Below are 27,660 nucleotides of genomic sequence, written 5' to 3'. Positions count from 1 at the left end.
GCGGTGCTAAGGACTTCAACAGTGTGGTTCAGTGACATGCGGTGTGTTCACATGCAGCTGCCTGCCCAGGTCATGATGCTTTTGCCTTCTCCCATTTGAGCTCTGTCCCCTTCGACACTAGCTCCCCATTCTCTGTATCCCCTTTCTAATGGGGACATTAAACCTGAGGCCTTCTGCATCTGTCCTCCTTTCTCTCCGAGAATTCATTAGTCCACGAAAGTGGATTGTTGGGGTCTGGGGAGATGGCTCAGTGGTCAAGAGCACTTGCTGCTCTTACAGAGAAACCTGAGTTCTGTTGCCAGCACCCACAGAATGGCTTATAGCCATCTGTAACTCCAGTTTCAGGGCGATCTGGCACCCTCTGGCCTCTGCAGGTACCTGCACACAGGTGGTATACTTTCACACAGACACACACAGACAATTTAAATAAAAGAAAATTTAAGGTGGACTCATCCAGTCCTTGTCCTTTTTTTTTTTCCCTTTGTGTCGGTGCAAGGGCTAAAACTCGGGGCCTTGCATGCGCTGAGCCTTGCATGCGCTAAGCAGGTGCTCTGTGCAGTTGGCCCTGCATGGGATGATCAAAGGCCTCCGTGCTGCTGCATTGTAGCAGACCAGCTTTTCTTTTGTAACACCGTGGAGGAGTGGCTTTTCCTGTGACCCACCACCCAAGACAAAATCAGCTCAAGGAACGGGGGCTTTGTTTTTGACTCGCTTTGGGACTGCTGTGGGTCCTGACAGTGAGAGGCAGAGGCAGGGCCATGAAGCAGCGAGTTATGCTGCATCTGCAGTTGGGAAGTGGAGAGAGATGGATGTCGATGTTCAGCTGGCTTTCTCCTTTTTATCCAGTCTGGGGCTCCAGCCCACAGGATGGTGACACATGCGGTTCGGATGGGCCTTCCTGTATCTGTTAACCTCATCTAGAAACTCCCTGACAGATGTGCCCAGATGTGTGCTTCCTGGGTGTTTCTGAGTCCTGTGAGGTGGCAGTCCAAGTTGGCCATCACATCCTGTATGTTGGAACCACACTGAGACCGATCTTGTCTGTCGTGGACTTGTGGGTTGTTTCTCCGTCTAGCTGCTGTGAGTGGCGCTGCCGTGTACATGGTTTTTCTCAAACGAGTTCAAAGCTGTGGCTGTGACGTAGAGTCCTTCCCTGTCTGCAAAGCCCTGGGGTTCCATGCACATCCCAGAAAACCATCCTGTCATCCTTATGTAACCTGATAGTCCAGGGAAGTGTCTCAAGTAGGTGCCGCAGTCAGCTGGCAGCTTCCCTAAGCCCTGCCCATGGCTTAGAGACTAGAAGGTTCCAAGATAGCTGGAGGCGGGGCCTGTGTGAGGGCAGCTGGGCTGGGCTGGGACGAGGGGTTTTAACCGGCTAGATATCTGAAGTAGTAACCTCTTTGCACTGGGAGATTCTCCCGGGAGCCATTTGTGAAAAGGATGATTACTTTTCCCTTCCCAGCATCTGCAGCCGCTTCCCTGAGAGGCAGAACGGTCACTGTGTGGTTGGACAGCATACTGTCTTGTTAGGTTTTAAAATATCCAAATATGGCCTGTTTGCCTATCGCAAATCTGTCCACTGATGGACCTCTCCCAGGGAGTTCACTGTGTGGTTTAAACTGTTTTCACCCCCACTGGAGGTTTGCGTTAGTCTGGGAAAGCAGCAGAAAAATGGAGAAAAGTTGGGTTGCCCGTTTCAAAAGCCGCAGGCAGGAAGGTGTAGTGGCCCACGCTGCTGGCGGCAATGTGCTCTGTGGCCAAATGCCACTCAAGGAGAAGACAGGAGGAGAGGTCCCCTGCCCGGCAGGATCTGAAGGCACTGGGAAAATCCTCCCTCCTTCCTGAGCCAGCCCAGCCTGTTCTCTCTCAGCAAGCTGCCTTGCCTGCCTCCCTTCAAGCACTTCAAGGCTTGGTCTGGAAGAACAGCCACTTCCAGGGCTGTCCTCTGACTGACGTGCAGGCCTCCCGGGGGAGCCGCCCTCTGTGCTGAGGACCCTTAAAGCCCCTCTCAGTGTTCCTAAGCTGCTGGCTCCGAGGGGTCTCTGGGGAGCAGAGGACAAGGAAGGAGGGGACGAGCCGGAACACGGGGCTCCGAACCCTGCCCTCTGAGCATGGCGGTCCTTGTTCATCTGTTTCAGGTCAACAACACCAGTAGCACTACCAAGACAAAGCGGGGGGGGGGGGGGGGGGAGGTCCCTCGCCATGTTCGACAAAGAGGTTGGAAGAAGGGGATAAAATTATGAGCTGGTGCCTGTGCAGCCACGGGGGGGGGGGGGGGGGGGGGGGCATGAGGCTCTGTGAGCAAAGACGGAGAAGCCCCGCCCCCATTTGTCCTCGCCCTAAAAGTAAGCAGAGACAGAAGAAAGTAACCCCAGCCCCTCCGCCATCTCGATTCCTCTCTGAGACCCCGCCGTGTGTGAGGCTGTTTAGTACTTACTGCACTCTTCTAGCTGAGCGAGGTCAGTGCAGCTGTGTACATGAACTGGTATGAACTGGTACTGCACCTAGCCAGGGGCCTGATCACTGTCCTGCAGCTCAGGTCAGGGAGAGAGGAGGTAGCTCTCCCAGGTAGGAGTCTAGGCTCAGCACCTCTCCGGTACAGTTTTCAGGTTAAGGATGTGTCAGAGGCATAGAGGCCTGCAGCTCCGCATCAGTTCACAGAAGTGGAAGGCTGAGGGTTAATTAAGGAAGACATAATGCAGGGGCCGGGGATGAAGCTGAGCAGGGGGTGTGGCTCGGAGGCAGGACGCTCACCTATCAGACAGGAGGTCCTGTGTTCCGTCCTCAGCACCAAAGGGGACCTCAGCAAGAGGGGACAGCGGTCTGGCCCTTTGCCTTCTTAGAGGTGACTGTTCACTCTAGACCTTGGAGATAAGGGGAGAGGATGGAGTGGAAGAGCCCTGTGCCTGCTGGTGCCCAGCTGTGTGGAGGATGCAGCACTTGAAAATGTTAATGAACCATGCCAGAGTCAGAGCAGTGCCTCTGAGGCCTTTGGGGGGGGGCACCCCAAACCAGAACCCCAGAGCTCACCTGGTTAGGGCCAGCAAGGGTTCTCCTGGGAGTCATAGACAGGATCAGGCATGGTGAGAGGATGGCCTGACTTCCACTTTTCTAACCTGGAAACTACCTCTTCTCCCTGGGGTGGCCGACTGCTGAGACCCACTTGAGAAGCAGGCCTGTGGGCACCAGGGTCAGGACAGGCCTCTCCAGAGAGTGAGCAGGAAAGAGAAGACAGGGACATTCTTGCAGGGTACCGGTTGCCTGTGCAGCCATCACCAGGGAGCACAGGAGTCCCCAGGGAGAGCCTCCTGGGATCCTGGCATCGAGGACCCAGACATGACTCAGTCCTCCAGTCAACACCCACACTCTATGAGCAAGTCTGCTTAGCAATTAAGCAATTACAGCCCAGCTTGACAAGGCTTAGAACCGAAAGCATACAGAACCGAGAAAATCCCAGAGAAGGAAGTAGGTGAACCTAGCCTGGGAGGTCAAGGCATACCCAACAGGAAATGATGTCAGAGCTGGGGGTTAGGAAGTCAGGAAGACCTTGATGTTCCTGGCAGAGAGGACAGCACAGACACAGGTAGGTGGCGAGGTCCACTTGATGGGACGGGAAGTGGAAGCTTAGGTGACCTAAAGTGTTTGTGGGGGAGCAGCCCCTCTCTGTGCCCTTGACCCCTCCTCAGAGTAGAGTCCATATGCTTGTCTTTGGGGCTTGAAGTCGCGGATAGGAGTAGAGAACAGAAAAAGAGACTGCTCTCGGGAAAAGCCAAGTTGATTCATTTTACACATGACTTGGTGCCCTTCCAAGGATCAGAATGACTGAAGTGGGGAGGAGAAGAGAAAGACAAAGGGACACACCGAGGCAGGCTGGAGGTTTGAAGAGAACGGAGGGAGGTTTGAGGGCGAGCAGATGGCAGAGTGAGTGGAGGAGGACCCACTATGGGGAGGTCCCCTATAGGACATCAGGATCCCACCTCTTTAAGAGTCCCCAGCAGGGTTTTTTAAATAGGTTTTAGAATTATGTTTTTATTTTAATTGTATGACATGTGTGAGTCTGGGGGCGGGTATGTGCAGGTGTGATTGGAGGTGCTTGCCAAGGGCAGAGGGTGGCATTGGATCCCCTGGAGCTAGAGTTACAAGCAATGATGAGCCGCCAGACTTAGGTGCTGGGAACTGAACTTGGGTCATCTGCAGGAGCAGTAAATCAACCATCGAGCATCTCTCCAGCCCCTCCAGTAGAGATTTCAGTGACTTCAAGTATATGTGCATATATCTGTATATATAAGTACAAATATGCGTCTGTCTCTCTGTGTAGTTATAACTTGATGTTGGACTTTGGTTCTCTTGACACCCGGGGTAGGAAGCGGCCGCAGCCCAGACAACCTTGCTTCATGTGCTCACCTTCGTTTACATATAGCCGGGTTTCCATTATAACCTGACTGTGAAAAGCCAGAAGACTCAAGGGACGGAGGTGAATAGAGCCACGGCTGTAAGGACACGGTTTCTGTGTGGAAGATGGATGGGGTGGGCAGTCCAGTGAGGAAGCAGCTGAGGATTTGAGGGAAGGCCTTGCTTCACCCTCTGCTGGCAGGGAGGGCCAGGTGCCTGCCTCTCTGTCCTCCAGGCACCCAGGCTTGCTGCGTATGGTTTGGTTTGGTTTGGTTTGTTGAGGCAAGGCTTCCCTATGGAGCCCAGAATGCTTTGGAACTTGAAATGCTCCTGGCTCTGGGATCATGGTGCACTCAACTCAATGTGTAGAGTTTTCAAGTGAGGCTGAGCACCAAGACAGTTGCTGCCAGGAATGCCCTTCAACCTGTGGGATAATTAAGATCTGGATCTTTTGCTGGTACCTTTACATTTCTTTGTGTAAACCCACTTCCAGAGAGAAGTATTTGTTGGCTGCACAGGGCTGTAGCGTGGCACCTGACTCACCTGTCTTCCTGTAGCCTGTGGGTCCGTCTGCTCTATATTTGGTCCAGCATCCAGGAACTCCTGTCTCCTGAAGTGAATATGGTCTGTCCTCACATAACCTTTGCTAGAGCTAACAGTCCAAAGTGAGTGAGGTTGGCTGCCTGCAGCCAGGGAAGTGATGGCTGGTGAGCCTGGCCAATTAACCAGCAGGACAGAAAGTTCTTGGGAGAGCTGGGTGGCACAAGGCCCCCATGCTCCCTAAGGCTCAAGGGAGCAGGGAGAGAGTGGGCGTCATGTTTATGGCCCCATCTCCAGCAGCTCAGCCAAGCATAGCACCTGCTACCATGTTACTGCTTAATTAATAGTTCCTGAATATATTAATGAATTAACATAACATGAAACCCTGTAATGGATGTCATTGGATGAGCGCTGGATGAGTCAAATGCGGGAATCACTGTTGGGCTTCTCTGCCTGCTGCGTGGTGGGTTAGGTTGGCAGATCACAGTCTTGGGCTACATTGGAGTCATCTAGAGGGTTTTTAAGAACCCCAAGTCCTAGACTATACCCTGGGCCAATTAAGTTAGAATTGTGTCCCAAGCAGGACTCATGCCACAGTCCCTCTTAAAGCTCACCCATGTGTCTTAGTTTGAGTTTTATTGCTGCGAAGAGACACCATGACCATTAAACAGGAAAACATTTCACTGGGGCTGGCTTATCGTGCAGAGGTTTAGTCCATTATCATCGTAGCGGGAAGCGTGGCGGGATGCAGGCAGACGTGGTGCTGGAGAAGGAGCTGAGAGTCCTACATCTTGATTGGCAGGTAGCAGAAGCCAGTGTCACACTAGACCTGGCTGGAAAGTATTTAGACCTCAAATCCTACCCCCTAGTGACACACTTCTTCCAACAAAGCCACATCTACTCCTTCAAGGCCACACCTCCTAATAGTGCCACTCCCTGTGAGCCCTTGGGGGCCATTTTTATTCAAACTGTCACACTGTAAAACATCAATAGTGGACAAGGCTGAGAGCCACTGGGCCAGGTGCTGGAGATGCAGGTAAATGTCTCATTTCCGCTGCTCATGTGAGGACAAAAGTCCATGAGACTCCATTCATTCATTCATTCACTCATTCATTCATTCATTCAGCAGAGCAGTGTGTAGAAGTATGAGTAGAGAATTGGAATTCCATTGCAGAATGGCTAGCACTCAGGACTCTGACTTGAGTATGAAAATAGCACCATGAGAACCCCTAGAAAGGAATGCTTCTCTTCCATAGCTTACCTCTCTCATCTTCTGAGTCTACTTCAGAGCCTGCTGAAGGACCCAGGGAAGCTTTGAAGAGAAAGGAACTTTGAAGATGGGCTCTGTGGGTGTGCCGTGAGTGTCTCAGCAGGCAAAGGCATTTGGTGCCAGGCCTGACGACTTGAGTTCAATCCCTGGGAGCCCATGGACAAGTTGTCCTCTGCCCACACATGTGCTGTGTAACATTCACACACACACACACACACACACACACACACACACACACACAAACACACGGGCATCAAATAAATGAATGGAGGAAATTTTTAAGATGGGCTTTGTCGGATAAATAGAAGCCCACCGATATCTTCTTCCCTGTTTCTCTCTCTCTTCCTTCATCTTTTCCCTGCAGTGTTGGAGAATAGGGTTTTGCACATGTTTGGCAGGCATTCTCATATCGAGCTATTCTTGAGCCTTTTATTAGTAGTAATATTTTTATTGTTATTGCACTCGAGTGATGTATGAGTCTGTGCACCTGTGTGTATGTGCACGTGTGTGTGTGTGTGTGTGTGTGTGTGTGTGTGTGTGTAGGTGAGTTCACACACGTGCACCTGTACTGAGGCCTAAAGAGAGTGCCAGGTGTCTTGCTCATAACTCTCCACCTGGTCCCCTTGAGATAGCCTCTCACTGAACTTGGAGCTCACTCACGCCCCCACCCCTGCTGGGCTAGCTGGCCTGTAAGCTCCAGCGATCCCTCTGTCCCAGCTTGCCCGCCCGCACTCTCATTCTGGGGTTGCACAGCTGCACCTAGCTTTTCCACCTGGGTGTTTGGGATCTGAACTCAGGTCCTTGTGCTTCAGCATCAAGCGCTTGCCTACCAAGCGTCTCTCCAGCCTGGTAAAGGGTTGCCATGTCTTAATTTTATTTTCCTCTCCTCTCCTCTCCTCCCTTCCCCTCCCCTTTCCTCCTCTTCTCTCACCCTCCCTCCCCTCCACTTCCCTCTCTTCCCTTCCTTTCTCCTTTCTCCTCCCTCCCTCCCTCTCCCTCTCTCTTTCATTCATTCATTAATTTTCTTTCAGTACCGGGGTTTGAACCTAGGGCTTTGTGCATACTGGCAAAGTGCTCTTTTTAAAATTTGTTATTTTGAAAGCTAGAGAGATGGCTCAGTGGTTAAGAGCACAGTCTGCTCTTTCAGAGGACCCAGGTTCAATTCCCAGTACCCACGTGGCTGCTCACCACCAACTAGAACTCTGATTCCAAGGGATCTGACACCCTCTTCTGGCTTCTGTGGGTATTGCATGCACACAGTGCCCAAACATCCATGCAGGCACAACACTCATAGGCGTAAAATATAATAAATGAATCTTTAAAAACAATGAGATTCTGCCTTACCACATTGTCTAGGTGGTGCCTCAGACTTAAGGAGACATTTTAAGTTGAGCCTCAGAAAATGTTTGTGTGTACATGAAGCACTTGCTTAAGCCAGGCTGCTAGTGCACACCTGTCTTTCCAGCACTTAGGAGGTAGAGACAGGAGGATCAGAAATTCAAAAGTCATCCTCAGAAAGAATTGGAGGCCAGCCTGGCCAACATGAAACCCAGTACCCATTAAATAAATAAATTAATGAATACAGAGCAAAGAAAGCATGCAGAATGATCTCACGTCTCTTTCCTCAGTTTCCTTCCATGGGAGCTGCCTGCAAAGCTCTTGCCCAGCATCACAGCCAGCATCCTGATGTCACTGCATCCGAGTGCATCATGCCAGGATCCTGCAGCCGCTCTTCTGCTTTTCAACACCCTTCATCCATCCCTTGCCTCTGGAGGCCACTCGTCTGTTGTCTGCATCTTCATTACTTTCAAAGGTGCTGCATAAACAGAACTATGCAGTAAGCAGCCTTTTGAGATTGGCTTCTCTCATCAGGATGCTCTGGGGCATCATTCACGTTGCGTGTCTATCGGCAGCCTGTCTTCTTTTGCTGAGGGGGTGGAACCCAGGGCATCAAGGCTAAGAATACAGCCTACCACTGGGCTACCCCCAAAGCCCTGAGCTCCTGTCTTGTGGCTGAGTGGTATTCTGTGCTGTGCTACATTTTGGGGGCTATTAGCAACACAGCCACTGGATGATTGGCGAGTGGGTTTTTGTGGGAACACCCCTTTCTTTTCTCTGGGACAGATGCTCAGGGGTGCGTTGCTGAGCTGTAGGGAGCCACATGTTTAGGACTCTTAGGTCACAGCTGTCCTCTCTTCTGTGTGCCTGCACCGTTTCCTGTTCCCACTGGGAGATGAGATGAGCATGGTACCGTCTCTGCAGGCTGGCAGCGTTTGTTCCACTGTTCTCTATTTCATCCATTCGATAAGTGTGCAGTGGGGCCTCCTTGTGGCTTCCCCATTTGCATTTCCCTCCTGGCCAGTGGTGTTGAATGTGTTTTCACAAGTGTGTGCAGGTTGTGCGTGTGTGTGATAGGTCCTCTGTTTATCTCTTGGTTAAACATCTCCTCACAGTGTTTCCCTGTCTCCTGATCAGATTTCTTTACTGTGGAGTTGTGAGAATCTGTTTGGCTTGGGGTTTGATCTGGTTTGGTTTGTGAGGCAGGATCTCATGTAACCGAGACTGATCTCAAACTCTCAGTGCCCCTGAACTTGATCCTCCTGTCTTTACTCCCCCAGGGCTGAGCCACCAGGCATGAGCCACCGTGCCTTGGAAGAGCCCTGTATGTAAGCCCTAAGTGTAGTCCTTGGCAGCTGTGCGGCTGGCACATTATGTTCTTGGCTTTTCATCCTCTTAGCGTGGTCTTTTCCAAAGTTTAGCATCTTGATAAGATCCACTTTGTCATTTTTTTTTCTCCTCCTGTGCCCTGCTTTTGGCATCAAGTCTGAGATGCCCTAGCCTAGCCTAAAATTTTTATAGTTTTGTATTTTACAGTTTAGTATCTAAACCAACGTGACGCTTAGGTCAAGGTTCATGCTCTCTTGCCCGAGGGCTCAGGAATGCTTTGGTACTGTTAGCTAAAAGCCCCTCTGCTCTTCCTTCAGTGCCTGGGCTCCCCTGCCGTGTCTGGGGTCTGCCTGCTGGTCTCTGATCTGCTCTGTTGTTCATGGCTCCCTCACCTGTGTCAGAGTTACAAGTGTTCTGCCCTGTGACATCTCAAAACTGGGTGAGCAGGTTTCTCTTGTTTTGTTTTTATTTTTATTTTTTTCAGAATGTTTCATTCAAGCCAGGTGTGGTAGCACATATTCCTGTAATCCCAGGACTTGGCAGGTGGTGAGTGAAGAATTCAAGGTCAACCTCGGCTACCTAGTGAGTTCAAGGCCAGCTTGAGCTACATGAGACACTGGCCAGTGAGATGGCTCAGTGGGCAAAGACAAGTGATGTGAAACCTGACCATCTGAATTCACATACATGCTGTGGCATGCCCATACCCCTCATACACAATCAATCAATACATATCCTTTTATTTGATTTTTATTTGTAATTATGTGTACTTGCGTGTGCCCACACATGCAGTTATGCTTGCATGAGTGCAGTGCCTGCTGAGGCCAGAAGAGGGCGTCAGGTCCCCTGGACTTGGAATCACAGATGGTTGTGAACAGCCTGACCTAGGTGCTGGGAACCAAATTCCCATCCTGGAAGAGCAGAGTGCACTCTTAGCCACCAAGCCCTTTCTCCAGCCCTACAGCAATCCTTATCCACATGAGTAAGGTTTCTTCCTGTGAACTGAGGGTAACTATATTAAACCTACACCTCATTGGGGGAGCTGTTCACTGTGCCGAGCCTCCTCATCTGTGTCCTCTGGGTGTCTCCATTCCTTTACAGCTTTATTTATTTGTTTGTTTGTTTTCATTTTGATATGGCTGTCTTGTTTAAGCTCTTTATCTGAGGCCATGTTGAATTCCTTCACTCTCTAAGATTCCGGGCTCCCGGCTTCCACATGTCACGCTCTGAGCATCACTATCCACCACTCTCTTCTCTGGTGTTTTCTGATGAGAAGTAACGCGCTCGTTATGACGAGACTGTATTTCCCTGGGCTCCGTCCAGATTTTCCCTCTGTGCTTAGCTGTCAGTGATTTCGCTGTCCTGTGTCCTGCTGAGGCTTTGTCGGGGCTGTGTCCTGGCTAAAATTCGTTCGGGTCTGGATTTGCTGGGTCTACCTGTGATGATGTGAATTTGGAGTGTCCCTCACAGGCTCATGTAGTAAACATGTCCTCTCTGAACTCATGGGGTGAGTGCTTGTCTCCCCCCTCCCCCACTGCAGCACTGGAAGCCTTAGGAAATGGAGCCTGCCTGGTGGAAAGAGGCCACCAGTCCATCACCGTGTGGATGAACTTGTATGGTCCCCCTCCAGGGAGCTGTCCCATCATGTCCCCCTCCCCTGCTCTGACGGACTGAAATCCCGCCAAAACTGTGGAGCAAGAATAAACCTTGTTCCCATCAGTTGTTTCTGTCGGGTTTAAGGAACGCATTCTGCATCGTCTGTCAATTTAGGAAAATCTAGCAGGTCCCCCCCACCTACCCCCCGGTACAATTTATCCTTACTGTCTTATATCCTTTCAATGTTATTACATAAGTATGAAATCTATTGTATTAGTTCCATAGCTCCTTGGAGCTTGCTTTATTATTTTGAATGTAGTCGATTCCCCTCAGGTGTTGAAATGGAGTGGTTTCTATTGATTAATCTCCCAGTTGACTCACTTTGTTTTGGTTTGGTTTTGGTTCCCTGTGGTAGATTGGACTGGCCTTGAGCTTGTGGTAGTCCTCCTGCCTCTGCTTCTGAAGTGCTCGGTTTATAGACATGGCTACCCGGCCAGTCCCCTGTCTTTACTCTGTCCCCTCCACTGTGCTGATGAGCTCATCTGTGGAGTTTGCATTTCAAATATTTTTATCATCCAGATCTTCCTTATACTTTCTATTTTTCCTGAGAATTTTTTTTATTTATGTCAAGTATGTTCACATTTGAACTCTGAAACACTTTATAACAATTCTTAAAAAAATTTTTTTCAGACTATCGGGAGACTTTTGTATCTTTCAATTGTTGCTTGTTTGTTGTCCCTTTAAATTTATATATATATATATATAGTGTGTGTGTGTGTGTGTGTGTGTGTGTGTGTGTGTGTGTAGGTTCCTGGAAGGGACTTGCAGTTGGAAGAGGGTGTCAGATCCCCTGGAGCTGGAGTTACAGGTGATTGTGAGCTGCCCCACATGAGTGCTGGGAAAGGAATGCAGGTCCTCTGAGAGAAGAGCAAACAGTCTTGACCAGCAAGACGTCTCTCTGGCCCCCATTTTTGTTTGCTTGTTTCCAGAAGAGAGTCTCCTGCATTCCAGGCTGTCCTTGAGCCCACACGTAGTCAATGATGACCTTGAAATTCTAATTTATCATCCTGCCTCCACCTCCGAAGTGCCAGGATTAGGATTACAGGCCTGTACCACCATGCCTGACTTAGGTAGTACTAGGATCAAACCCAGATCTCAAATGCTAGGCAAGCATTGTAATAACTAAGTTACGTCCCCAGCCCATAGCCTAAAAAAAATAGAAAGATCTATTTGTTTTTATATTATGTGTATGCATTTTGTCTGTATGTATACACGTAGTGTGTGTGTGTGTGTGTGTGTGTGTGTGTGTGTGCGCATTATGTGTGTGCCTGGTACCCACAGAAGCCAACAGAAGGCATCAGACAGATCCCCTGGAATTGGAATTACAGCCATTTGTAATATGTCCAGTGTGGGTACTGGAAACCAATCTCAGGTCCTCTGCAAGATCAGTAAGTGCTCTTAACAATCTGAGCCATCTCTCCAGGCCCAGCTCTTATCTTTTTTGTTTGTTTGTTTGTTTTGTTTTTTGAGACAGGCTTTGCACCTTCCCTGTAACTCACTCTGTAGCCCGGGCTGGCCTGGAACTCACAGAGATCCTCCTGCCTCTGACTCCTGAGTGCTGGGATTAAAGGCGTGCGCCGCTGCTACCACCACTGCCCGGTTTTTATCTTTTAAACTTTTACTTGCAGTTGCCCCACAAGTGATTGCTGATGGAAATGTGGGCACTGTTCCAGACTATGTTAGGAGGCCCTGGTCGCATTTCAGGCTCCTGTTGAATCTGGTCTCATATGACCCTGCTAGGGCAGAAGGGGCCATTTCAGGGAGATGTGTTGCATTAGCTCCAGGTGGAAATGAACTCACCCCACTCAGTTTCTGCTGACACTAGAAGAGACTGAGGGCTCCTGCTCCCAAGTGCCACCACTGTGGGAGTACAGGGTTGTCACCCCCTGATGGAGATGAGAGACCTGCTCTCTAGTGGTGTCTGTAGGTGTTGTAGTTGATGTTCTATTGCTGTGAAGAGACACCATGACCATGACAACTCTTATAAAGGAAAGCATTCAATTGGGGCTTGCCTATGGTTTCAGAGGTTTAGTCTGTTGTCATCATGATGGGGAGCATGGTGGTGTGCAAACAGACATGCTCACTGAGAGTTCTATATCCAGATCCACAGGCAGCAGGAAGAAGGAGACTCTGGGCCTGGCTTGGACTTTTGGAACCTCAAAACCCACTGCCAGCCATACACTTCCTCCGACAAGGCCATGCCTCCCAACCCCTCCCAAGTAGTGCCACACCTTGATGACTAAACCTTCAAATATAGGAGCCAGTGGGGGCCATTCTTATTCAAAGGGCTAAGTTTGTTGGTGTCTCTTTACTGACAAGAGTGAGCATATGTTTCAGGGTCTTCTGCAGGGCTTGGCTGGAGTAGAGTCAATTATGACTGGAAGGCTTCCATTTTGCCAGGCTGTCCCTTTCTAGGGCCTTGGACTAGACACAGTGGGCTTTGCTTGGACGTTCTCATGCTGTTTGCACCCCTGGTTTCTGACTGTACCTCACACTTTTATTTGTGTGGCCAAACAAGAGTCCGGGGAACTCATCCTCAGGTCATCCTTGGGCTTCCAAGTTTCATGGTTAGTTGGCTTCTGCATCTCCGAGACCTGTCAGCCTCATGCTTATCTTGAGAAGAAGTCTGGACTGGGTATACTATTGTACACCTTTAATCTTTGCACTCTGGAAGCAAAGGCAGGCAGATCTTTGTGAGTCCAAGGTCAGTCTGACCTATGTAGCAACTTTTAGGACAGGGAGGGCAAAATAGTGAGACCCTGTCTAAAAAAACAAAAAACAAAACAAAACAAAACAACAAACAAAAAATACACACACACACACACACACACACATCAGTGTCTTGGAGCTGGAGAAGTGACTCAGTGGCTAAGAATGAGTACTGTTCTTGCAAAGGACCCAAGTTCAGTTCCTAGCACCTGTATCAGGCAACTCACAACCACATGTAACTCCAGCTCCAGGGAATCTAGTGCCCCCTTCAGACCTCCTTGAGTAATTGCACTTAGGTGCACATACCCCACATATCCATACATATAATTAAGACTAAAAATATAGAGTGATTTCTGGGGATTGGTTTATTTGCTCATTTGCTTTTGAAATGGAGTCTCATGATATTACCCAAATGGGTCCACACTGCTGGGCTTAAGTGATGCCCCTGCCTCATCCCTCCAGGTAGCTGGAACTACAGGAGCATTGCAAACGTGTCCAGAGGGTTCCAGTTGTGCTTAGTAAAGAATGGGGGCAAACATGTCCACCCCATCACCAGGAAGTAGAAGGTTCAGAACAGTGAGGTGCAGTCTGGGAAGGCAGGGGTGAGAGCTACTGGTAAGAGCTTCCCACTGCAGGACAGCAGGAGCTGGGTCTGCGTTTCAGATGTCCTTCCATCTATTCATGAGGAAAATTTCCTTCAATAAAGGTTTTGTGAATGAATGGGTGAAGGCAGAATGAATGGACAGATGGATGAACACAAAACTGGGTGAATGAACATCAGCTGGCATCCACAGCCACACTGGTTCCCACTGCTGCATGTTCTTAGTTCTGAGCCAAACCTGGCGATGCTGAGGACCCCCAAGTGTGGGAGCAGGGTGACAGCCTGTTGGGCCCCAGGTTACTCGGCTGAGGGAGAGAGACACAAGGGAGGGCCTAATTCCAGGCACGTTCCTAAGCATCACCCCACCTCTTTTCTCTTACTGTAGTTTTGTAAGTCTGTTTTTTGTTTTGTTTTATTGTTTTCCTTCTGAAGCAGAGAACATTCTGGGTGACTTTGGTTTTTGGAAGTGTCTTTCTCAAAGCTGAATCTTCAGGGATTTGAGAAAAAAGGAAACCTCGTTCCTTGCATCCTGAAATGACAGTCACATGCTGGGTTGCGTGTTGCATTCACTGGTTCTGCCTAACCTTAGCACAGATGTTCATATTTTCCATCCCCTGACATTTTTATTTAAAGCATTTACTTCCTTCTCTCTCTTCCAAGGAAAAGGAAGTCTGGGAGTGAGGGGAGCAAAGGTCGCCAAAAGGTCTGAGAAGATGGGCGTGCTGTGGTGTGGCCCTTTGAGTGAAACTTACTCTCATGGCTGCTGGACTTTAGTATTTCTGAAGCTGGAGGCTGGGACCCAGGGCCCCAGATACTCGGCAAGCACCCTGTCGCTGAGTCACACCCAAGTTCATTGTCTCCCCACCTTGGGTCTCTTCGTGTTGGCATCAAGCTCTATCAGCCTCAGTTTCCACATCTTTGATTTAGGGGAGACCACTAGCAGAATGAGGGTTGAGAGAACGAGACCTTTCCCAGCCTGGCGGGTCCATCTGCCTTCCCATCACTAATGTCCAAACACAGGGAAGAAATAGCTGAACTGAGCATTCAGCTGTCACCGTGAGGGTGGGCCAGACAGCCACACAATTGCCAACTCCTAAGCCCTTCTTCACCGTGACATGGGAAGACTGGAGAAATTCTGATGAGTAACTCGAAAGTTAGCTGTGACATCTCTCCGTGTCCCCTTTACCAGGAAGCTATGAGTTTAATGAGGTGTGTGTGTGTGTGTGTGTGTGTGTGTGTGTGTGTGTGTGTGTGTGTGTATACAGGTGCTTTATTTGTTTGATTTAACCCAGAGCCTCACATGTGGTAGGCATGTGCTCATGTGCTCTACCCACTACCCATGAAGCGGTTAAGTCTTGGTACTGGCTAAAGCTGTCGTCCTGCTAACCAATGAGCTGGCTGTCATTTAAATGGTACTGAGGGGCTGGAGAGACGGGTCAGCAGGCAAGAGCACTGTCTGCTTTCCAGAGGATCCAGGTCTTTACTCCCTCATGTCTGTCTCCCTCCGCCGAGTAACCTGGGGCCCAACAGGCTGTCACCACACTTGGGGGTCCTCAGCATTGCCAGGTTTAGCGCAGAACCAAGAGCATGCAGCAGTGGGAACCAGTGTGGCTGTGGATGCCAGCTGATGTTCATTCACCCAGTTTTGTGTTCATCCATCTGTCCATTCATTCTGCCTTCGTCCATTCACCCTTTACTCAGAGAATCCAGCCACTCATATGGGGGCTCACAGCCATCTGTAGCTCCAGGGGATCCAGCATCTTCTTCTGATCTTCCCAGGCCAGGCACACACGGTGTATATACTCGCAGGCACTCACACACATAAAATGCAAATTTAAAATTTTAAGTAGATGAATAAATTAATGGCCCTAAGAATATTAGAATCCACCGTTTTCCACACTGATAGAGAGAGGATGATTTTAACAGATGAATAGGTCTAGAGCCCCAGGCAGCCTCTGCCTCCTGAGGGCTGGGGTAACAGGTGCATGCCTCTGCACCTGGCCCTGCAGCCTCTTTCTTAAGCACTGACTTGTTAAGATATTTCTCTGGGTTTGGTTTTGATTTTGAGGTAGGGTCTTACTACATAGCCCAAGCTGTCTTTGAAGTTGCAATCCTTCTGCTTCCAAGGAATTTTAAAGTTTTTTCTTCAACGTTATTAAGTTATAATTTATATTCTAATAAAATCCACTCATTCATAAAGTGAGGCATACAGTTCAAATACTAGGCGAGATCATCGCTCAGCAGTTAAGAGTGCTAACTGATCTTGTAGAGGACCCACGTTCACTTCCCAGCACCGACAAGGTAGCTCAGAACCATCTTTAAATCCATTCCCAGGGGAGCTGGTGTACTCTTCCAACCTTCCAGGCACCAGGCACATACACAGTACACATATATACATGTGTATATATACTCATGCACATAAAATCAACATTAATCTAAAAATAAAAATTCAGTTACCAACTTTGCAGTTTCTCATTAGCAGAGTCAGTGGCAGCATGCTCCATGATTCTCCAAAGTTCCCTCCTGTTCCTGGACCACTCGGAGTGGTTACAAACTTCCTGTCTCTCTCTGTTTCTGTTTGTTGTCTGTCTGTCTGTCTCTGATTTGCTGGTTCTCGATGATCACTGCCTTTGTGTTTCACTGTGGGTTTTTTTGTTGTTGTTCTTTTGTGGTTTTTTTTCTTTGGTTGGTTGGTTGGTTGGTTGGTTGGTTGGTTTTTGAGACAAGGTTTCTTGAACTTTGCTGTGTAGATCAGGGTGTCCTCAAACTCACAAACAGATCTGCCTGCTTCTGCCATCCAAGTGTTGGGATTAAAGGTGTGTGCCACCATGCTCAGCCTATCCGTTTTGTTCCCTCTCCCTGATTGGCATGCCGTGACCCTTTCAGACTGTGTGGTCAGGATGTATTCACGAGCTGCTGGCCTTGGGTTTCTCTGGGCCACTGAGTACTGCTGTGAGCGCTTGCGTGCTTGTTTCCAGCAGACACGGTCTTGGTTTCTCTGGGCTGTGTATAACATCTAGCTGCCCCCCACAGCACCTGCACCACTTCACGTTTTCCCTGCAGCCTTCTACGCTAAGTTGTCCACGTGCGGAACTTGCTGCTGTTCTTAATTATTAATCAGCAGAGTAGACACAACATGGTGTGTCACTCTGGTTCTGCTTTGCATTTTCGTAGCGACTCGCTGTTGCAGACATTTTCATGTGTTAAGGCACATGAGTCCTTTCTCTTTGGTGAAATGTCTGCTCAGATCCTTTCCTGGTTTTTAAATGGGATCATTTCTCACCTTCCCATGGTTGTATGGGAAGGGTTCTTTTTGTCATCATGTGCTCCTTCCTGATGTTGATGTCTGAGAAAGGATTTGTCAGGCTGTTTCATTCATGTGAGTATAGTATGTTTGCCCAAAGTGGTCAGTTCCACCACACGTCTACACACTCCTGTGTGACCACAGTCACAGGTGCGGTGAATTGTGGGCATATCCGGATATATTACATACAGATCAAATATAAAGTATCCTCTCCCATTCTGCAACCTTACACTTTCTTTTGAAATACAAAGTTTCCTATGATTGTTTGAGATGGGATCTCCTTATTTTTCCAGGGCTGGCCTGGCACTCACTATGTAGCTCGGGCTGGCCTTGAACCCATAGTGATCCTCCTGCCTCAGCCTTATGAGTGCTAGATTACACCCCACACCATGCTGGGCTCTTTGTTGAACTCTTCAGTCCAGCATACCAATTTCTCCTTTCAGGCTTGAGCCTTTAGTACAATATCTAAGAAATGGTATGTTTCCTTTAAAGATTTATTTATTTTAATTTTATGTGTATGGCTGTTTAGCCTTCATGTGTGAAAATGTGCACCATGTGTGTGCCTGGTGTTGTCAGAGGCAGAAGAGGGTGTTGGATCCTCTGGAACTGGACGGTTTGAGCTTCCATGTGGGTGCTGGAAACTGAACTAAGGTCCTCTTTGAGAGCAGTAAACACTCTTAACCACTGAGCCATTTCTCCAAGCCCCAGACACCAGCATATAGACCTGCACCCTCAGCAGATCCCTGAGGGCCTCTGGCCAAGCTCAAGGACACCTGCCAACTGCTTCTTCGGCTGAGGCTGAGTCCTGCGGCAGAGCTCAAATGGTATCCGCCACTGGCATCTGCTCTGTGGACGCATTGCCACGGATGGGGCTTCGTGGAAATGATGCCCTCCCAGACTTGACAAGGCTCTGCTGTCTTTGGCATACCCTCGCCCACGATGCATTTTACTGGGAATGGGAGCCAAGAAATTAATGTTTTGGCTTACTCAACCAGAAGTGGCATCTATGCAAATGAAGAGAGCAGGCTGGGATGGGGAGCTGTTCGGAGTGTGCCAAAATGGAATCCTGAAGTCTCACTTCTTATAAAGAAAATAAACCTGTGAAAACATTGCTTTAGTATTTTCTAATGAAATTTATTTTATTGTGTTTTTAAAAACAAATGTGGTTGACAGGTTTTTATTTTTTCTGTTACTAAGTTAAGGCAGATCTCATCCATGACTCCTACAGTGAAAGGTATTATTAGAGATAATATTCTCCACAGCCCAGAGAAAGTTGTGCGTGCACCCTCTCCCAGAGCCTTCTCGTTAGTAGAACTGGCACCAGCCTGTGCAGATAATATCTTGGAGATTTAATTTTGTGCTAAGATTTTCCCATATTGTCCTGAGTGCTCTTAGATTGGGTATCAGTGACTATGTGATGTTCTCTTCTGTAGTGACCCCCCACTCTCTGTTACTCTAACAAAATGTCCAGGGCAGGTTAACTACAAAGGGAAAAAAATGATGCAGCTCAGAATTCAGGTGACCAAAAGGCCAAGGTTCAGCAGTCCCAGCATGGTGGCTGATGGTGGGGATGGGTTTGGAGCCCATGTAGAAGGTAAAAGCCACACCATGTGAACTAGGAAGCCAGAGAAAACCAGGGTCAGGTTCAAGTTTCAGTACCAACCTGTTCTTCCAAGATTTGAAGGCCCAGGAGAGTTACCTGGATCCCGAGGATAAGCAGTTTCCCCCACCCCCAAGGGGGTGGAGACCCTACTAGGCTCCTCCCCATGTTGGCAATTAGGAGCCCTTGTAGGATGCCCTGCATCCATATCCAAACCACACAGCCACAAGTCAGTCTTCCCTGGGACTAACACAGTGGTGATCGCTCAGAGGCTTCACTGTTGTTGTTTATTTGTTTTGGTTTGGATTTTTTTTTTTAGGTCACGTAATAGCCAAAGATAACCTTCAACTCTTGTCCCATCTCATCCTTGAAGGTGGTGAGATTACCCACCTTGGGCCTACATATTTGTTCATGTGGATGATTACTGCGAAACATATTTCTAACTCTGAGGCTTCCAAGGAAGGCTAGACAAATTGTCTAAAAGGCATGGAACAGCATTCATCAATAAGATAAATCATATCTAATGTTCAAATTGGTGCTAGCACATGCCCAACACTTGGGAGACAGAGGCAGGCAGATCTCTGTGAGTTTGAGGCCAGCCTGGTCTACATAGTAAGACTCTGCCTATTACATAAATAAATAAATAAATAAATAAATAAATAAATAAATAAATAAATAAATGCCACAGCAATAACAAGAAGAGAAGGTGGTCCCATTAGCTAGATTGGGGCAGCTTGGCTGCTGGAAAATATAGAGGCTGCAATAATTGAGCACCTCCTGTATACCTGGCATAGTGCTGGGTGCCTTGAAGGTTACACCTGAAACCACCATCTGCAGGTTTTAGTTAGATCCTTGACCTTGAAAAAGATGGATGGTTTTTAATTTAGAGCAGATGGGAGCTACTGCTTGTCATGTGCTTCCCATGAAGAGGGAGCTTAGATGGCTCAAGGTAACTCTTTGCTCTGCTAGATAAGATCTGACTTGAGAAAGATCAACCTTGGGGTTGGGTATGGGGCTCTGTTGGCAGCAGTCAGGAAGCCCTGGGTTCTGTCCAGCACTGCATAAAGCTGGGCATGGTGGCACATCCCAGCACATAGGTGATGAGATAAGAGAATCGGAAGTTCAGAGTCATCCTCGGCTATATAGGGAGTTTGAGTTGGAGTCTAGCCTGGGTTACATGAGCCCCTATCTCAAAAAACAAAACAAGGACTGGAGATGTGTGGCTCAGTGATAAAGAGCACACACTGCTCTTGAACTTGGTTGGATCGTAGTGTTTGTGATGACTAAAGATCCCAGCACCCAAGTCCAGCAGTTCACAACTACCCATAATGCCAGCTCCATGGGATCCAATGTTCTTCTAGCCTCTGAGAGTACCTGCACCTGTGTGGCGTGCATACACACACACACACCCTTTTTAAACCCACAACACAAGCAAGTCCCCCTTACTGTGAGATGCATGTTGTGTCCTAGGTTAGACAAATGTGCCATAGCTCTCTGGTCAAGTTTCTTCTGTCCCCCATGGAACATCTGCCATCAGACATGTGGTTGTTACACTGGAAGGTATCTGCTACTGGTGTCTCATGCACAGAAGCTGGAGATGTTTGTGCAGACCAGGCACAGGGAAGCCCCTACTACAGAGCGGCCCCTCCCCCAAGTGCTAGTGGTACTCAGGCGAGAAACCCAAAGGGAGCAGACCTAGACTACAGTCTTCAGGAAGTGCTGCTCTCTAGCTGTGTGGCTTTAAGTGAGTTACTTGACCTTTTTGAGCTTGGGCTGCTCAGGTTAATATAACTGATGTGTGAGAGATGCCCAGAGCTTGGCTTCTTCCTCTCTGTGGTCTGGAGTGTTGTCTCAGGGTACTTGAACTTGGTTGGATCGTAGTGTTTGTGGTGACTAAAGAGCCTGCACCTGCTGATGGCTTTGGTCTGTATCCGCCACTGTAACTCAGAAGAATGTCACCCTGTCCGCTGTGCCCACTGCTTCCTTTCCCTGGATCCTCATTGCACAGGCCATGACCAGCTGACCAGCTCTGTGCCTCCCCTACCTAACAGTAAAGGAAGGGGAGAGGGGAGAGGGAGGGCATTTTTTCCTGCTTTTAATATAAGGATGCCTTCCCAGAGCTCTGTGCTGCTCAGTCTCCTGGGCACAGGGGAAGGAGGGTGTATAAGGTGTATAAGGGTGTGAAGGATCCACGTCCCCTCCCCCACCCTCTCTGCAGTCCCCTGTAAGCCCTGAGGCCCGATGGGCCCTGGGCCCCTGTCTCTGCGTGTCCCCACTTTCTCTTCAGTCCCCTGTGGTCTGTGAGGTCAGATGGGAGCCCCTGCCCCCCCCCACATTCTCTTCAGTCCCCTGTGGGATATGAGGCCAGATGGGGGTCTCTGCTCTGTGTGCCCCCCACCCTCTTGGCAGTCTCTCTGGAGATGGAAGACTGGATAGGGTCATGCCTTCCACCTTCTCTGTAGTCTTTGTGGGCTGTGAGGCTGGATGAGGTCTGTGTTGGCCTGTCTCACCCTCTTGTCACAAGCGTCTGGCCCTCTTTTAGAAACTGCTTATGGATCTGCTCTTCAAACTGCTGGTCCAAAAGGGGGGAGAAGCACACTGATGTGTTATTTCCAAGCTGGATCCTGTCTAAGGGCTGGATATAGCACAGATCCTTCCCAGCCACTGTGACCCTGTGACTCTGTGACCCTGTGACCCTGCAGCTGCCCAGCACCTGCACTCAGAATGGTCCCCAGATGCCTGGATGTTCTGCAGTCATTTGAACATTTTTATTTAGGGCTGTGAGGCGTGGTGCTAGGGCATTTGCCCAGGGAGGGTGAAGCTGTATGTTTGATCCCCAGTATTAAAAAACATTTTTTCTTTCATTTTTATTAGGACTGCCAGTAAAGTAGCTGGTCCTGAGTGGGACATGGAGCAGAGGGAATCTCTCTTGTGGGCCCTCTGCAGCACTCCCTGGGTGACCATGGACCCCAGGTCTAGAATCCATGGGCCCATGAGGCAGGCCTTTTTCCTGAGAAGTCCCCAGCATCCCTCAAGCCTGTCCCTAAGGCTCCCCCTCCTTTCTTGGAATTGCCTCAGCCTGTGCAAGGCCAGTGCTGTTTGCTCTGCTCCTTGTGTGGCCATTTTTTTCTGGGCTCCCAGCCGGCTCCCAGAGTTCCCCAAGGCTTTCCCACTTCCATGGAACTCCAGGCATTCCTCAGGCCTCACTGTGTGAGCTGAGCACAGGGGTTTCTCTGCAAATGCACATGCAAATGCTCCCCAACAGCTCCCCCAACAACAGCTCCCCACAACAACAGCTCCCCACAACAACAGCTCCCCCCACAACAACAGCTCCCCCAACAACAGCTCCCCCAACAACAGCTCCCCCAACAACGGCTCCCCCCAACAACGGCTCCCCCAACAACAGCTCTCCCCAACAGCCCCCCACTTCCAACAGCTTCCCCACCAAACACTAAGCTCCCAACAGCTTCTATTCCCAGGCCTGCAGCTTTGCAGGGCAAAGCAGCCTTCTTGCTGGTGGGCTAGGTCAGCAGGATGTAAAGGAGCCCCACAGCAGTGTGGACTGAATGAATAAGCTCTCCGAGCTAAAATGCTTCACAGCGTGCTGCCTCTTACACCTTTGTTTTCTTTGTTGATTTGTAAGGATTTTATTTTTTAATTATATATGGAGGGTAGTATATCCACATGAGTGCAGTGTCCTCAGAGGCCGGAAGAGGACATTGGTTCCCTTGGAGCTAGAGTTACAGGTGGTTGCGACCCACCCAATGTAGTTGTTGGGAACAGAACTCTGGTCCTCTGGAAGAGCAGCACACACTCATAACCACGGAGCCGCCTCTGTAGCCCTAATTATTTATTTTTGATGGTGTAGGGAATGCCAGGCAAGTGTACTGCCACTGAGCCAGATCCTGCCGCCGTTCGTTCATTCGTTCATTCATTCATTCATCTAACATACAGTTATTTGTCTTTTTAGTTTCTGTTTCTGTGATACAAATACCCCAACAAAAGCAATTTAAGACAGAAAGGGTTTATTTTTGGCTCAACAGTTCTTGCTTTCAGCTTTTGGGGGCAGGGCAGGGGGGTCACAGCAGCAGGAGTTTGAAGCAGCTGAACACGTTGTATCTGCAGCCAAGAAACCAAGAGCAATGAATGAATGTGTGTTCAGATGGCTTTCTGCATTCTACACAGCCCGGGGTCCCCTACCCAGGGCATGGTGTTCCCCCTGTGCAGCTAGGCTTTCCTACATTCATTAATCTAATAAAGATAATCCTTCACAGGCATGCTCAGAGGTCTGTGTTTCCAGAGGAGTTCTCAACCTTCCTAATGCTGGGACCCTTTAATACAGTTCCTCACGTTGTAGTGACCCCCGACCATAAAGTTATTTTCATTGCTACTTTGTAACTGTAATTTTGCTACTGTTATGGATTGTAATATAAATATGTGGGATGTCTGATAGTTGGCTCCCAAAGGGGTTGCGACCCACAGGTTGAGAACCACTGGTCTAGAGTCTGTCAGGTTGGCAGTTGATACTATCACATTCATTTATTGGTTTGTGGGTTTTGTTTTGTTTTATTTTTTTGCTAAGGGTGGAGGTGAGGCTTCCCTGCATGCTAAGCAGCTTTTGTTCTTATTTTGCATAAAAGACATTCCACAAATATGAAGGAGGAAGGAGGATGGGGAACAGAGCATACATCAGCCGGGCGTGGTACACCCTTTAATCTCAGCACTCAAGGGATAGAGGCAGAAGGGTCAGAAGTTCAAGGTCATCTTCATCTACCTGGTGACTTGAGGCCAGCCTAGACTATTTAAGCCCCTTTTAAAAAATTGTATTGAACTGTATGTAGTAAGCAAATTAAAATTTACATTAATTTGCTTATTACAATACATAAAGTAATAAGCACATTGACTTTTTTATTAATTAATTAATTTATTTTTAAGATTTATTTATTATGTATACAGCATGTATGACTGCAGGCCAGAAGAGGGCACCAGATCTCATTTCAGATGGTTGTGAGCCACCATGTGGTTGCTGGGAGTTGAACTCAGGACTTCTGGAAGAGCAGTCAGTGCTCTTAACCTTTGAGCCATCTCTCCAACCCCACATTGACATTTTGAAGCCAGATATTGTAGTGGGTAGCCGTTCCAGCTTTGACCTGGAAATACCACCCCTTTTGAGGCTTCGGTAACTGTCACGCCTACAAGGTGGAGCCGAGAGAGGACCCCGGAAGACCCAAGATCCTGATGGGGGAGCTCTCTTGGTTCCTGGACCCTGAATGCTGGAGGTAGACTGAGCAGAGTTCTCCAGAGAACACCGCCGGACTGTGCCACACCTTTCCCAGACCCTGTAGCCTATCCCTTCACTTGTAAGTGACCCCACAAAATAATCCTCCCTTTTAACTACGTGGAGCGGCCTTAATATTTTAACCAATAAGATACGGTGGCTCACACCTGAAGCTCAGCACTGGAGAGACGGAAGTAGGGGGATTGCTGCAAGGTCAAGGCCAGCTTGGTCTACAGAGAGTTCCATGCCATTCATGCCTATACCAAGATCTTGTCTCCAAAACACAGACAGACAAAAGTAAATAGATAGGTAAATAAACAAACATCTTGTTTGTGGTGCTGGGCTGGAAGCCAAGGCCCTGATGATGCTAACCACACCTCTATCCCTGAGCTATTTCCACAGTGCAAGGACCTTCCTTCTTGGGGCTAGGCTAGATTCAGCCCACGTCTCTGTACCTCTTCCATCCCCCCAGGATCTCATCCAATCAGGGATGCTCATAGCTGCAGGTCAGTTCTCCCTGGACAGTCGCCTGAACAAAGAAAGAATTTAGCTGCTATCCTTTAGTGTTCACCAAGATTCTGGGGTCACTTCAGCAGCTGAGTAACAACTGAACCCTAAATTGGAGCCTCTGAGGTTCTCTTAACATTTCCCTGAGCACCTCCAAACTACTGTCATACTCAAAACACCCCGCCCTCACTTCCTTCCGGGAAGAGAGTAGAGGGGAAAGCGTGGTTTTCATAGCTTGGCATCTGTCACAGAGAGAGAATGCTTTGTGAGCCCCACTGCCTCTTTCTGGGCATAATTTTGTCTCAGGACGGGCAACCAGCAAAGAGGACATAGATGACAAGACGAAGCTCAGGTAAATCAGGACGTGTTCAAAATAAGACCTGCACAAGTTGCTGATTGCCCTGGTCTGGTTAAACTCTGGCAGGCAAACTCCACAAAATCAGAGGGTTTTGTCCATTTTACTCACTGCTATCTCTGATATCCAGAATAATGCCAGGAATCCAACAACAACTCACTGATGGAATGTGAGGACATAGGAATGCATGAATGAATACATGTGTCCTTAGGGCGGAGTAGGTATCCACTGCCCCCAGTAGCTCCCAGCCTGATCTTAGGTGATTGCTGACTTTGATCTCATGTCTTTTCTCCTAGGGTGGAAGCCATCGTTAGAGGCTGCCCTTGCGCTAATGAGCCTTCCCAACATCTCCTCAGCCTTCGAAGACAAGATGTGTGAGGGGAACAGGACCACCATGGCCAGCCCTCAGCTGCTGCCTCTGGTGGTGGTTCTAAGTAGCATCTCCCTGGTCACAGTAGGTCTCAACCTGCTGGTGCTGTATGCTGTACACAGTGAGCGTAAGCTGCACACCGTGGGCAACCTGTACATTGTCAGCCTGTCGGTAGCAGACCTGATCGTAGGTGCAGTCGTCATGCCCATGAACATCCTTTATCTCACCATGGCCAAGTGGTACCTGGGCCGCCCCCTCTGCCTCTTTTGGCTCTCCATGGATTATGTGGCCAGCACAGCATCCATCTTCAGTGTCTTCATCCTGTGCATTGATCGATACCGCTCTGTCCAGCAACCCCTCCGGTACCTGAGGTATCGAACCAAGACCCGCGCGTCGGCCACCATCCTGGGGGCCTGGTTTCTCTCCTTCCTGTGGGTTATACCCATTCTTGGCTGGCATCACTTCATGCCCCCGACCTTAGAGCCTCGGGAAGACAAGTGTGAGACAGATTTCTACAATGTCAGGTGGTTCAAGATCATGACCGCCATCATCAACTTCTACCTCCCCACCGTGCTCATGCTGTGGTTCTATGTGAAGATCTACAAGGCTGTGCGGAGACACTGTCAGCACCGCCAGCTCACCAATGGCTCCCTCCCTTCCTTCTTAGAAATCAAGCTGAAGTCAGAGGATGTCAAGGAGGGTACCAAGAAACCTGGGAAAGAGTCACCCTGGGGGGTCCTGAAAAGGCCATCAAGAGACCCTAGTGGAGGACTGGATCAGAAGTCAATCTCCGAAGACCCCAAGAAGATAAACTCACCCACTGTCTTCAGCCAAGAGGAGGACAGGGAAACAGTCACACACCACTGTTTCCATCGAGACTCCATGCAGACACAGACCATGGCCGAGGGAGGTGGCAGAGGCTCAGAGGCCATTGACCAGGCCCTGAGCCAGCCCAAAAGGGATGAGCAGAACCTGAACACCTGCCGGCGGATCAGTGAGACATCAGAGGACCAGACCTTGGTGGATCGACAGTCCTTCTCCCGGACCACAGACTCCGACACCAGCATAGAGCCAGGGCTGGGCAGAGACAAACTGAGAAGCGGGTCAAACAGTGGCCTCGATTACATCAAGATCACCTGGAAGAGGTTCCGCTCACATTCCAGACAGTATGTGTCTGGGCTGCACTTGAACCGAGAGCGGAAGGCGGCCAAACAGTTGGGCTTTATCATGGCGGCCTTCATCCTCTGCTGGATTCCCTATTTCATCTTCTTCATGGTCATTGCCTTCTGCAACAGCTGCTGCAGCGAACCCGTGCACATGTTCACCATCTGGCTGGGCTACATCAACTCCACGCTGAACCCCCTCATCTACCCTCTGTGCAACGAGAACTTCAAGAAGACATTCAAGAAAATTCTGCACATCCGCTCCTAAGGGCACAGCAAGAGGATGCCACATAGTGGGTGGACGGCGTCTGATGTCCAAGAGGGAACCAGAGGAAGAAAGCATGGGCGTCGCTAGGGCCCTGGGCGTTGGGGAATAGAATCTAAGATCCTGGGCTGAGCAGTAAGTATGGAGGCATTCCCAGGGACCGTCAGAAGAAGAGCAGGTGGCGGTGGTTGGCAGGAAGACTGCACTTCGGGTAGAAAGCAGAATATTTGAAAGAAGCGACCTGGCAGAGTACGCCTGGCCCTCAGGAACTGTGGGAGTCTCAGGTGCTCATGGGAAGTCTGGCTCTCTGATGTGAGTTCCTTAGTAACCAAGTCGGAGTGTGTATGGCAGAGTTCTTCTGGAGGGTAAGCCTGGACTCGGAGACTTCCCAAGCAAGAGCTATGTGACTGCAGAGACATACACACAGATGCTGTCCCCTCCCAGGGGTCACCTGGAGAGGCATGGCAGCTATTCCACTGCATACCCACTTCTCAGAACGCAGCCCTTCTGAGCCTCTCCTACAGCTTTCTCCAGGGCCGTCGGCCCCACCCTGGAACCTGCCTTACCTGTGTCTCAGAGTCGCTAGGAAATTAGGCAGCTTGCAAGTCCATCCTTCTCAACTCCTAATTCCTTCTGGCTCTTATAATTGTAACAACAGCAGCAGCAGCAGTAACAACAACACACAGTGACAAGAAATGACTTCAAAAGTCAGGAGGAGGAAGTGGTTTTTGAACGGTTGCGTCTTAAAAGCAAAGCAAAAGGAAGGCGAGAAGCTTGTTTCTCGGAAGCTCCACCAGGGGGCTCTCATGAGCAGGTCCGGTTTGTGCCGTGAGAAACTGAGAAGCCGGCAGGGGAGATGAACTTCCTGACAACGCCTGACATTCATGTGAGAAGCTGGGGATGAGAATGTTGTGTGGTCCCAGCTCCTTGTCACCAGTTTTCTCCAAAAAGGAAAAGATAATAATAATGCATCCTGTCAAGTACTC

At 49.2% G+C, this 27,660-nt stretch overlaps 1 protein-coding gene across 1 annotated transcript in view; it reads left to right on the top strand.

The window, feature by feature from the left end:
* The window catches only part of Hrh1 (histamine receptor H1), an 89,911-nt gene extending 63,225 nt beyond the window's left edge, over positions 1-26,686 (top strand). Inside the window, exon 2 of the mRNA XM_028863964.2 lies at positions 25,173-26,686. Coding sequence (XP_028719797.1) covers positions 25,208-26,677 — 1,470 coding nt within the window. The 5' untranslated portion in view covers positions 25,173-25,207 and the 3' untranslated portion in view covers positions 26,678-26,686. The remainder of the gene's footprint in view (positions 1-25,172) is intronic.
* The last annotated feature ends 974 nt before the right edge of the window (positions 26,687-27,660 follow it).

The sequence above is a fragment of the Peromyscus leucopus genome, chromosome 3 (genome assembly GCF_004664715.2).
Source record: "Peromyscus leucopus breed LL Stock chromosome 3, UCI_PerLeu_2.1, whole genome shotgun sequence".
In the NCBI taxonomy this organism is placed as follows: Eukaryota; Metazoa; Chordata; class Mammalia; order Rodentia; family Cricetidae; genus Peromyscus; species Peromyscus leucopus.
Note: the sequence above shows the minus strand (reverse complement) of the source record. Positions and strands in the feature narration are given on the sequence as shown.